This window comes from Anarrhichthys ocellatus, unplaced genomic scaffold (genome assembly GCF_004355925.1).
Source record: "Anarrhichthys ocellatus isolate YVR2014 unplaced genomic scaffold, GSC_Weel_1.0 scaffold32, whole genome shotgun sequence".
Lineage (NCBI taxonomy): Eukaryota > Metazoa > Chordata > Actinopteri > Perciformes > Anarhichadidae > Anarrhichthys > Anarrhichthys ocellatus.
This window is the reverse complement of record NW_022280062.1, coordinates 5,143,885-5,156,469: the sequence shown is the minus strand read 5'-3', so window position 1 is coordinate 5,156,469 and position 12,585 is coordinate 5,143,885. Positions and strand designations below refer to the sequence as shown.

The 12,585-nt window shown below is 41.7% G+C and overlaps 1 protein-coding gene across 1 annotated transcript in view; it reads left to right on the top strand.

Annotated features, from left to right (window-relative positions):
* st6galnac3 (ST6 (alpha-N-acetyl-neuraminyl-2,3-beta-galactosyl-1,3)-N-acetylgalactosaminide alpha-2,6-sialyltransferase 3) overlaps positions 1–12,585 on the top strand; it is a 65,967-nt gene that overhangs the window by 23,495 nt on the left and 29,887 nt on the right. The window contains exons 2-3 of the mRNA XM_031864954.1: positions 588–782; positions 9,009–9,418. Of these exons, the coding sequence (XP_031720814.1) occupies positions 588–782; positions 9,009–9,418 (605 nt within the window). The remainder of the gene's footprint in view (positions 1–587; positions 783–9,008; positions 9,419–12,585) is intronic.

Below are 12,585 nucleotides of genomic sequence, written 5' to 3'. Positions count from 1 at the left end.
GCGCTTTATGCCAGGCCATAATACCTCTTACACTCAGACCATCCTTTTGTGTTCTGAAGCCGTTGCTTTCTCGGTAGAGATGCTGAAACAGTCGCAAAAGTCATAAGAATACATCATCTGGGAACCATGAATATCCGGTCAAAATGATCAAATCTGTCAAATGATGTCGTGTTATTTCACTGAATAAGTGAAAACCTTGACAGGTCAGAGGATCACCAAAGTCAGTTGAATTTATCTTCATGTCTTCCATCTAATAGTTGAGATATTTCAGTCCAAAGTGGTGAAAGAAATGATGACAACTATGCAACCATTTTTTAACTCTGCTTTTCTGTCAATATGCATATCTTATGTGTATATTTGCAAATAAAAATTATTGGCCTTTTCAAAGTATATTTCTTGTTATTTATCAGCTGTGAATGGTGGCTGTTTCACGATGCAACTCGGAAGCCTCAACTTTTTTTATTTACTTTTTATTCAAGCTTTTAGACTACTGACATTAAAGAAAGTTGAAAACGTTCACTTTTGTTCTGTGGTAACTACATTTCTCTGACTTGTTTTAAGTGTTCTCTCTCTCTCTCCCTCCACAGAGGAAGTCGTTGATCGCCACCAGTCTGATTGTGGTGGTGTCGCTCTTCGTGGTGGTGGTGAACTACTCGGAGAAGCCCTACTTTCTCCTGCAGCCAGTGTTCGGGCAGACGTTCAGCAGCCACTGGATTTTTTCCAAGCAGCCGTACAAGGCCTTCAAGCCTCACCTGGGCTATGTTAGCATCCCCAAACAGGAGGTGAGGGACACAAATGGACAAACACTGACCACCAGGCACAATCAGAAACAGCATCTTCATTCATTAAAATTTCATATTTGTTTCATCTGTACAAAGATGTTTGACTAGACTTGAGAGTTGCTATTTAGTCTCATCACTTTGTTCAGCATCATGGTACCTTTCCTGCTGCTAATGCTAATAGTGTCTCTTCTATAAAAATGAGTGCTGGGCAACGATTACAATTTTTAATCGCGATTAATCGCATGATGATGAAATGTATTTAATGAAAAGATGGTGCACTTTGAACCTGAGCTGAAAATGTCCTCTGCAGTCGTATTAGTAGGGAGCTCTCTTGTGCAGAGAAATTGTTCCTGTAAGTCCCCGTCCCACACATGTTAAGGAGTGTGAATAGACGGCACTCCACTGCATAAAAAATCCCTTTCAAAATAAAAGCACAGGATATATATATATATATATATATATATATATATATAATTTATTTTTTTCCAGGCAAAGGCCCGCGACCCACTGAAAACGGGTCCGCGACCCACCAGTTGAGAATCACTGCATTAGATGATATAATATTCTTGTTGCTGATATAATATATTCCTGAGAGGAACATGGTATCCTAGGATGTTCACAGCGCAGGAAATTATGCTCTCGTTTGGTAATCCACCCTGCCTCCTTAGCGGTGGATAATGTTCCTCTCAATGTCTCCTTTGTGATACCTAATGGATTTGAGGACAGTTTTGGATAATATCCAATTGTTATCCAATTGCCATAAGGCTTTTCAACATATTTGTCCTTATCCATTACTACCGCCGCTCCTCCTTTTTCAGCCGGTTTTATCATAGTTGACTCATTCTTGGCTAGACAGTCCAAGCCCTGTTTTGGGGATTTGGTCAAACAGTCTTATCAGGTGTAGAGAACAAAATGTCAATGTCAAAGTCCACCTTTTTTTTGTGAAGTCAGTCAGTGTGACATTTGATGCTGGAGGCAAAAAGTGAGACTTAAGAAGAGCTTTTCCGGTCCGTAGTGACAGTGTTTTGATGGTACCACACTTTCATGTGGAGGTTGTTGTAAATGGGTGGGGGAAAAAGATAACTTTTGACGAGACACTGACTGTGTAAGAAGTGTTTTGGATATATATTTATTGCCATATGTCCTTGTTCTTATTCCTGAGGCTCTGCCACTGCTATTGCCCAATATCACTGTCCTTGAACACATCCTGCCCCCTCCTTGTTTTGTTCTTTTTATAATAGATCTTGTGGGTTTGGGCCACCCATCCAAACAAATGTACTGTATGTGAATGAGGCAGCTGGGGAGGGAACAGAGAAGAGTACTGGTACAGGAGCAAAGCCATGTACTGCTGTGGAGAAGGGGAGCGGCAAAAACACATTTTAGCCACCTTAAAGAAAGGCCCACCTGACAGAAAATCAATATCAGTTTAAGTGTACACTGTATTTAGAATATTCACACTGCATTAGCTTGCAGTCAGACAGCCTTTTCCAATGGGGAAATGTATGCTATATCTTCAAAACACAAAATACAAAATACAAAAATAGTCATTTGACATTGCCGAACACGGGGGTTGCTGGTCTCCGCTGAACTATCCCTTTTAAACACCAAAGTTTCACAATAACACAAACAAACTAACCGGTCAAGGCAGCAGTAGAGCAACACACACCTGTGTTCTGCAAGGATTAATTACTATTTTTGTCAAAGGAGCGTAGATAAAGGCTTCAGTTCCCCGCCTGAAATGTCCGCCTGACAGCAAGGTAGAGCGGTGAATATGTTCTAAATACAGTGGACAGTGGACACAACTGGTGGGCCTTTCTTTAGGTGCCAAACATTATTGTTTCAGTACTTTGCTTTGCTTCCATGCCTTTCACTGCTGCCTGTTTATCGAAACTGGGGGCATGCCGACTGCCATCTACTGTGGGTAATACACTGACTATGGATAAAGTACCTCATACAACCCCACGTCAAAACAAACCCCCAAACTATCCCTTTAAAGGTGCTCTTTACACTACCTCTTCAGCACCAAACTGCAGAACATAGTGAAACATTTGGAGTTGGTGAGGAACAAAAGCGGAGCTAAAAGAAGAGGGGACACTGAACTCACATTCATCAGGAGTCCAGAAAAACTCCAAATAATTGATAATGTTGCTCTGTGTCCGCTGCATGCAACTCAATAAGGTCACACGCAGGTTCTTTCTTTTATAGTGCATACCATATTCTATAACCCTCTGTTAACATCAACCTGCCATCACAGAGCTTCACCTCGTTAATGAAGGTGTTCAAAATGCACTTATGGAAACAACATAGCTCCTCCTTGAGGATTTTCTTAATTCATGATATCCAATTTTTTGGGCTAGATCTGTAAACGCCTGTTTGAAGTCTTCTGTGTGCATGATTTCTTTTTAATTCCAAACACCCATGTCCGTGATCCTTCTTCCGCCTTCAAACAGCTCTGTGCTGTATATTCCCCGCACAATTTATGGAAATTGAATTATCAAAGCCTTTTAATTCCCACCACATAAAAATGCAAAAAGTAACCTGCGTGTTTGTTGTTTGGGAAGGCAGCCGGCGGAAAACTGAAATTGTGCTGGTGGTATGCACGCAGGAAAATTGTATATTTTGCTTGCAGAGATGTATGCACGTTTCCGTCTTGACGGGGAATGAAGACTGTGCTTTCGGTTTGGGCTGCAATACATCTAGATTTGGAGTTGCGATGGATCCGTTGATCCTTAATGAGAAGTGGATGCCTAATATTCAGCTGGCTGATATTTGCAGATTAATGCGGAGCGTCACCCTCTGCCTCCGGAGAGAACATGGGCCCAGAGGCAATCACGCCTTACAACCAATCTCTATGTCTGCACCTCCTTCTGCCTCCAGACAAGCCTGCTTAAATCACTGCCCTCTCCCAGTGGAGACTAATGCAAATCACAGGAAAGACTGGCAGCTTCTGCAGAATTAGGCCTATTTTCCGCTCAAATACCCCACCAGTGAGTTCTCTATATCGAATCAGAAGAGGGCAGTGATTGGCCTGAATGTGAGAGTCGAAAGTGTTCTGCACGCCCCCGGAATTTCTGACAAAGGAAGGACAGAGTAGTGGAGGTCTGGTCAAGGTGATATTCTTTTGCCAGGTGTCCCGAGCGATTACATCCGGAGTGAAAGCCTGCTGTGGGAGTTGTCAGCCTCTGTTAAGCACACGGCAACACCTTAAGAAGCAGCACTATTTCTCCCAGACAGTAAGGCAATCGTACGCGATCCACAGTGAGGTGTCATTTCAGGTGTTATAAACCTCCTGCAAGCATGTATAATGCATAACCCGGTAGCATGGGAATGGTCTGCCTTATTTTCTCCATTTGATTGAGTCTGCCTCCAGGTGTGATAAATCGTTCCTGCTCTGCTTTCAGGAGGAATAGAAAACATTTGTCTTGTGGCACTTTACATTCATGCCTCTGGTCTTTCACAGGTGGAGAGAGAAACTCAATTATTTTTCATTTAGTCCTGAGGTTTTTTTTTTCTTCTTTAAATTCAAGCCCTTTGAAATGTACACAATGGCCAACATGAACACACAAAGTGCTTCTATTTGTAGATTTCTTTGTGAGTCATTTTAATGAGAAGGCTTCTGGCTCTGGACCAGCTGAGACTGTACTATATGCTACTGTCAGCATGCTAACATGCTGATGTTTAGCAGGTCATGTTTAGCCTTGTTCACCATCTTAGTTTAGCATGTAATATGCTAACTTTTGCTAATTAGAACTAAACACAGTACAGCTGAGGCTGATGGAATGTCAGTAGTTTCTATCAATCCATAATTTGCCCCTGCTCATCCTTTATAAACCACTCAAATGGGGGGAGGACATTGGGCGAGAGGCAGGGTACACCTTAGACTGGTTTTCTGTCTCATATTTTTTCAGCCCTGTGATTGTCTGGTGACCTTTCACACTCACACCTACGGGCAATTTTATTGAAGATTATTAGATAGTAGAGCTGAAGATAGACGGGAGTGGAGAAGACGAAAGGGACGACATCTATCAAAGCGCTGTTGGTTGGATTCAAACCTGGGCCACTGCTAAGGACTCAGCCTTGGTAGCTGGCGTGCAAAATCGGCACCTTATCTAATTAAAGTCATCCTCTATTTGATGGCATTTTACACATTAACTGTATTTTACCTCTTTAGCGGTGATAAAATAAATATTCAGATCTTTTTTTAAGTAAAAGTAGTGGTACTACAGTGTATAAATACTGTACATGCATATAAGAGACCTCCATTCAAAATCTTACTTAAGGCAGAATGAGTAGGATTTGTCGGATGCGGTTTGTAAACACAACGTTCAAAGGCCGGAGGAGGGTCAGGGTGCAGCCAACTTCAGATACATTCTAGTTTTGGAACGAGCTTTGTCCACGTACCTCTTCCCTTGCTGTATTTGCGGGTTTTTTAGGCTCTGTGTCTGTCATTTTTGTAGCTTCCTCTTGGATGCGTGCAGGTTCTAAAATGAAGTTTTTTCCTCACCTGCCACTGTGGTAGCTCACTGAACATTTCTACCACCCACTCAGAAGTCTGCCATTTCTGAAATCTTTGTAGAGCACTTTAAACAGCATAGATATGGAATACATCCTACCTTAATCCCTGACTATTTTTGATTTAGGAATTGCTTCTTGGAAATAATATATCGTAATCTGATTTAAGGTTACCTGCCATGGTGACAGGTGACTTTAAATGTGTACCTGCCACAGCCAACATGCACCCTGTATTTGGCAGGTGGCAGCTGATAATTGCATTCCCTGGATGAGTGCTTATGATCTGGCACCTGGTCGCTATGTTTTTATAGAGGTTGACGCCCAGAAACGTGCCGAACACAGAAACATACAAAAGAAAAGAAGATGATTTAGGCAGAGGTTAGGCTCTCTGCAGACACAGACACTTCTGTGGGTCATCAGTGATGATTGAGAGGGATTCTTTTTGTTGTTTTTTAGGGAAATCCTACTCATTCGGCCTTTAAGTAAAAGTACAATTAGCTTCAAAATCTAGTTAAAGTACCAAACGTAACAGGATTATGCAGAATGGCCCATTTCAGAATAATGTATATTTTATTAATGGATTATGATTATTGATGTATTAATGTGTACATCACTTTAATGTTTTAGCTGGTAAAGCTGAGGCTAATTTTAATTTGTTTAATATACTGCTGGGTAGCTTGAATTCATCGATTAAGTCTTATGTCATCTGATCTTAACATATAGTAATACTTCAGAAAATTGTTTGATAATGTTTTGGCTTATTAATACGAATCTGCAAAGTAACTAAAGTTATCAGATAAATGTAGGAAAGAAAAAGGTTCAATGTTTGCCTCTGGAGTAGAAGTATGAAGTAGCATGAAATGAAACCTAAAGAATTGTACTTATGTACAGTATTTAATTAATTATAAATAGCTACATTCCACCACTGCTCTCCCAGGAGGAGCATATGGAATTAATCACTTTTCACCATGCAGACAACTTCAGCTAATCAATGAATTTGTAAGTGCCATGGAGGCGTCTTACACTGGGACTTGGCACATTAATGTAATAATTATTGCTTATTAATTAATCGTGTTTAGAGCATTTTAATGAATGTCAAGGTTAAGTTCACACCCCATTGCTATAATTTAATGATGACCGAGTTCCAGGCTTTAAGCCCACTTTTAAATAACCCACTTTATTTTTGACACACTGCCGCATTAAAATCTCAGGCTTTGAGTAGATGTTGTACTTATCAGAGAGTGCCGAAATTATGTGGATTATAAAAGCGCACTCTGGTTTGCGGTTACTTCATGAAACGCTGAAACAGCATCGTCGTGAAACTGAAACATGAATCACAGCTGAGAGGACGAAGAGGCCGTAACATTTTATTGATTTACAGGACGTAATGTTTCCAATCATATATATACTAAATAAAATTGTTCCAGTTAGGTTTTTAGTCATTAGATGAATTTCATTAATGCATGTAAATGTGATGAATGTTCATGCGAAGCTAATTATGTTTCTATTTTTGTTACTGTAAACTACTCGGATGCCTGTTTTGGTTTTTGAATGAAGCTTAATTAATGCGGGAAATCTCTCACTTGGTTCTCTTCACAAATGTACAACGTCTCTCTGAGCTGCTCTACTGCAGCAGTTGTGGGTTAAATGCCTATGTCTTCGCATGCAGTTTGCCAGCCAGTGTTCCCCACAGAGTTCAGCCAATCTGTGTGTGCCGAGAGGCGTGATGGAGTTATGAGCTGAGCTAAGGGGCAGCGGCTTGATGATGGACGAGCTGCTGACAGCTCAAGGCTGCTGTGATGTGTGTCTCAACCAGCCAGTAAATGGAGAGCTAGCAGCCCGGGCCCAGAGATCGTTTCTTAACCTGTGTGACTGAATCCACACATGAGAGGAAAAGCAATAGCAGGTAGCTCTGGTTTAGAGTATTCAGAATCCTAAGCTGTTGATCTTTTGCATGCATCACAATGAGTCACGTGAGTGCTGATAAGCCAAGTCGTCGTAGTAGAATTCACTGGGTTTTCTTCTGGGATTCTGTTTGCACACTAAAACTCTCTTGTTTGTTGATTAAACGCAGAACACACAAGAGAGAGTTTGATGTTCGTCGGCCGGAACGCAGCACAAATGTACTTTATATTCAAACCAGGGACATTATAGTTATTCCCCATTAAGCAAATGATCCAACAGGGTTTAGTCACGACACAATGCTTTTTCTTTTTTAACTTTCTCTCTTCTTGTTCATTCACTTAAGTAAGTTTAATCTCGTCAAAACAAACCAAGCATATTAGCTTCAATTAGGCAAATCTCCCATTTTGGATTCAGAGGGAGCTTTCCTTCTCTGTTGGCAAAGCGTGGCTAAGAGCTATTATTGGAGATTCATTACAAATCCCCTCGCTCCAGTAAAGCATAATAAGATATATAAATGAAATATATACAGTAAGATAAATGACGCAACTCTCTTACTTCTCCGTCCTGCATTGCCGCAGTGAGACTCTGTGTAACCTCTGAGGTCCCGCATTCAATTAACTTAATCAATGTTAGTCCTGGGCACAGTGGCATTAATCTTAAGACGTAAAAGAAAATTACATAGAGCCATAAAGCCCTGATGATTTCTTTTTCATAAATAATTATGACCAAATGTATTTTATGTTATAATTTGCTATTATTTAGCCCCTTGCCAAAACATTACTTTGATATTATTATTGCATATATATATATACATCATAATATATCACAAACTATCACATTATGAGATGAACATGACATGAGGTGCAGTATATTTTAGAAGAAAACTACATTCGGAGGTTATCAGTCAGTATTAAGAAAATAACCTATTAACCATTTGATGTCTTAATGGGATTACTATCTTTTAAGAAATTGTACAATCGGAGGATATTTATCACTTTTTTCCAAATACTTGAAAATAAGATATAAAGATTTTCTCTGTTCCTGAAAACAAAACAGCCATAAATTGTTGAAAGAGTTGATGATCCGTAGCATTGATTACCTCAACCGTAGATAAGATTTCTGGTTTTAAATCCTGCTTTTTTGTCTTTATTCTGTTCTCCGGTGGTAATTTCCAGACAGCCGCTGTTCCCTCACCGAGCTTTCTTTCGTTTCTAGCCTCTCGATGATCGGGGATGTTGTTATCTGTATATAAGGAGGCTAAAAGCCTCGCTCTCCAGCTATGAAAGAAGATGATAAAGCACTGCAGTATTTTGCACTGTGATATATTTCCTTTCTCTTAGGTCTCTGTTCTTATTATCTAGTTTTCTTGTACCTCTATTGTGTGAGCGGAACCACATCCTTGTTCATTGTTGCCTTGGTTGTTGATATAAGTTATAGTTTGCATGGTCTCTTTCGCCGTAGTTGTAGCCTCTATTAAAACAGAAACAATAAGTCTTGCATATTTCATTAAGCTTGTGCATTATAATAGTCAGCATCCTGACCTGAAAGACTTAGATCTTGACTTGCAAAAGGCACATGAACATTTGTGACTGGACTCGGACCTGTCCCTGTAACTCAACTAGGACTTGTCTTAATACACTTAAGACTTGCCCTGACTACATTGTTACTCAACTTGGCCCTGTTTTCATTGTCTTGAGACTTACCCTGACATACTTCCTCAGACTTGTCCCCGAGGACTCGAGACTTGTCATGGACTTGTCTCCACTATGATAATGATGACTTGTAACGGACCTGCTTCCTCTCCTCCAGCCTCTGAAGCTGCACTGTGAGCTCTGCAGCATCGTGTCCAGCTCTGGACAGATGTTGGACCAGGCTGCCGGCCCGCAGATCGACCGCTCTCCCTGCATCTGGCGGATGAACAACGCGCCCACGCGGGGCTTCGAACGTGACGTGGGCCAGCGCACCACGCTGAGAGTCGTCTCGCACACCAGCGTCCCCCTGCTGCTGCAGAAGCCCCAGTACTTCTTCGGGCAGGGCAACGACACGGTCTACGTCGTGTGGGGGCCGCTACGAAACATGAGGAAGGACGGGAAGGGCATCGTGTATAACATGCTCAGGCAGGCGGCTGAGAATTACCCTCAAGCGCGCATTTACGTCACCACAGAGGACAGGATGAACTACTGCGACATGGTCTTCAAGAAGGAGACGGGTAAAGACAGGTGAGTCACATCTTTATTGCTTTATTTGCTACTGTTTTCGGCATCACAACATTCCACAGCAGTGCTCCGATTGTTCGCTCTGACAGATTCACCACTCAGTACTTTGTATTCACTGTTGTGTTCACTGCTATAATATCGACCTTATCGATGATGATGCTGTGCTCAAAGCTCTGTGCTTTCCTTGTCTCAAATCCTCCCTTTCATGAGGCCTTATCAAAGTGAGTTTCCTAACTTTCCCTCTGAAGAGGCTCACGGCACTGGAGGCCATTTTCTAAGGAAAAGCTTTCATGAGGAGCCTCAGAAGAATGTGCAGCCTGGGTTATAGACATCAGCCAAATGCCAGTCTGGGGAACATCCAGTTAATGAGGTAGCACGATTCTGGCAGTCTTTCTAAACACCCTGGTTATAGCCGGTCCCACGACTTCTTTGCCAGCGTCTTGGCACGTTTTGAATTACCAAAAAACTGTTGAATTATTCAAGTTACAGATCAGCAACCTTGAAAGTTGGAAAGAGTATTTCTTTGTTGAAGACATTTGGCAACAACATATGCTAAAATTGCACTCTGTTATTCAAAGCAAGACCCACCTAGCAACTCCTTTCTCTATCAAGTCCCCAAAGAGAATCGCAGGTTAATGACTGTGAGAGCCAGGCTCCAGGCTCTCTATTGTTTAGTACGAACCTCATTTCTCAGACCAGCTTCTGCTCATTTCCACAGAGCTCCGCACTCCTGCGTCTACCTCATGTCATCAAGACCTCTCGTAACTTCTTAAGAGGATTAACATGTTTGGTAATAGGCGACATCCGGTCCATTCCGGCTCCATTGTCTCGCTCCTATTCAGGACGGCAGGGTTAACACTGAATTTCATGTAGAGCGTCCGCGTTCAGCCTGCCTCAGCTGTTTCCAGAGACCCACAAAGCACAGATAGAGATGTGGGATTAGGGAGCACAGCTCGGGGAGAAGAATCTCATTACAGGAGACGATGCTCCTGGGTGTGATGCAGCGCTTCAATCATTACTCATTGGTAACAGTGACAGAAACTCAAGGTGTGAACAATGAACCGCATCCAATGTGACGATCTCCGATATGCCTGCTTCCCTGCCTGTCCGTCATGTTTGTCTGAAACGTGGCTGCACAAATACCAGTATTTAGAGGTAATTAGTGTCCGTGGTAGTGGCCGTATGTGACCGTATGTTTTAATGTAATCAGAGGGAGAGAAGGGAGAGACTTATATGATGATGTGTAGCTTATACATCATGGTATCACTCCAGAAATACACTACAGCTCTTTTAGTGGCTCACAGCCATGCTGCCTATTTTTTTCTTGAAGTCCACAGCAATATAACACTCTCAAAAATCTAAATGGATTTATTTCCTCCGCTTATCCATTCACAACAACATAACATGCTCTCTTAAATGCTTTTTACTGGAGCAGCTCATCTGCCTTTAGTCTGTCATTTGTGTGTGTGTGAGTGTTCACTGATTTACTGTCAGCTGCTCGCCGTACGGTTTGATCCTCAGCCTGGCGGTGATGGAACAGTGATGGAACAGTGATCGAACACAACTCTAATTATCCAGATGAGCCGCGAGCAGCAGAGGTAACGTGTCGCCTCAGCTTCCACTTTCTGGTCAGGTGGAATGCAATGCTGGCTGACTGACTCGCCAGCCCAACCGAGTAACCGTCTCTCGGCCTGTCCTCGAAAACCACGCGAAAACCAGGAATCTGTCAGAAAGCGCAGTCGTTTCTGGACAGCGGTGAGGAACTGATCTTGAGGAGACTCTGAGGTGGAGGAGTTACAAGGAGTTGAGTTAACGCCATGACTCGGGACAAGCTGATTTCAAGTCTGGAGCAGGTAGAAGAGGCCAAATGAGACCGTCAAGTGCCAAGAAGGAACTAATAAGCAGCTATTTTGAATCCCAATGACAAAGTGCGTGTTAATTCGAAGCAGATTTTAAGTATGTAAATAGGAAAAGCACAGGTGTTACTAATAACATAAAAGATGGGGCTCTGTTTCATAAAAGAGTCCCAGTAAGACATGGCGGTGAGCCTGCATGGACGATACACGTGTCTTTTCGTGTATGACATGTCAAAAGGTCACCTGTGAAAAAGACCTATTTCACAGTAGGTATGATACACTCATTTTTGTAGTATAAACTGTATTGTCTGCAGTGAGCATACAAACCATTGTTTTTTTAGAGGAAACAATAGAATACACCAATGGACATCAATCAAACTGCAGTTTTGATTAACGTTGCCATTTAACGTCACAAAGAGAAAAGACCATGTTTTTCCAAAGATGTATTGCAAATGTTTTGTTATGTCCTCACACTTAAAAAATAATAATAATAGTAATTTAAAAAAAAGCTTGATTAAAGTGCGGCTTTTTCCTGCCTATGAACAAACTGCTTAAATTTGGCGTGTTGAATTTGCAGACAGTGGTGATGACAGAAACTGCTCTAGTAACACTTCAGGAAGCAAACAAAGAAGTATTGTGTGTGTGTGTGTGTGTGTGTGTGTGTGTGTGTGTGTGTTTCTATTTTGTAAGGTGTAATTCTGTAGTCAGTGTAACTGACGATCGTTGGCTGTGGCAAAAAAAAATTGATAATTTTTACAAAGAACAAACGCATACTGTGAATATGTCTAAATATATACACTGCATAATTTAGTGGTTTGTATGGAATTGAGTGTATGTTCTAAATATAAATAATGTTTAATGAGTTTGTTATAGGATGTACATTAATCTGCAGGAGCAATGCTCTAAACTCTTTAACATCCAGTTATTGAATACAAGATAGATTCAACATCGTCTCACACACGGGATTCTGCGGGTGGAAACTGTCTTTGTTTGCTGGCCGCAAAAAAACATCTGTATTTATGTATTTTCAAACAAAGAGACAGCTGAGTCATCAAGATACACCTCCCTATCTCTCTGTGGCACATCATCACGTTGACGTCCAGGGACATTTCTCGCTCCTCATCCTACACGTCTAGCTCCATCCGAAAAGGCAATTTGACAGAAAATAGGCAGAAAAAAAAATGTGAATCAACATCTAACAGGAGCCAAGACAATGAAAAGTCTGACCACAGCCCTGGATGTAAACGTTTTTTGACAGCAGCTTAAACACATGATTCATGTGATTGCGCACTGCGGGGGGGGGGGGGGGGGGGG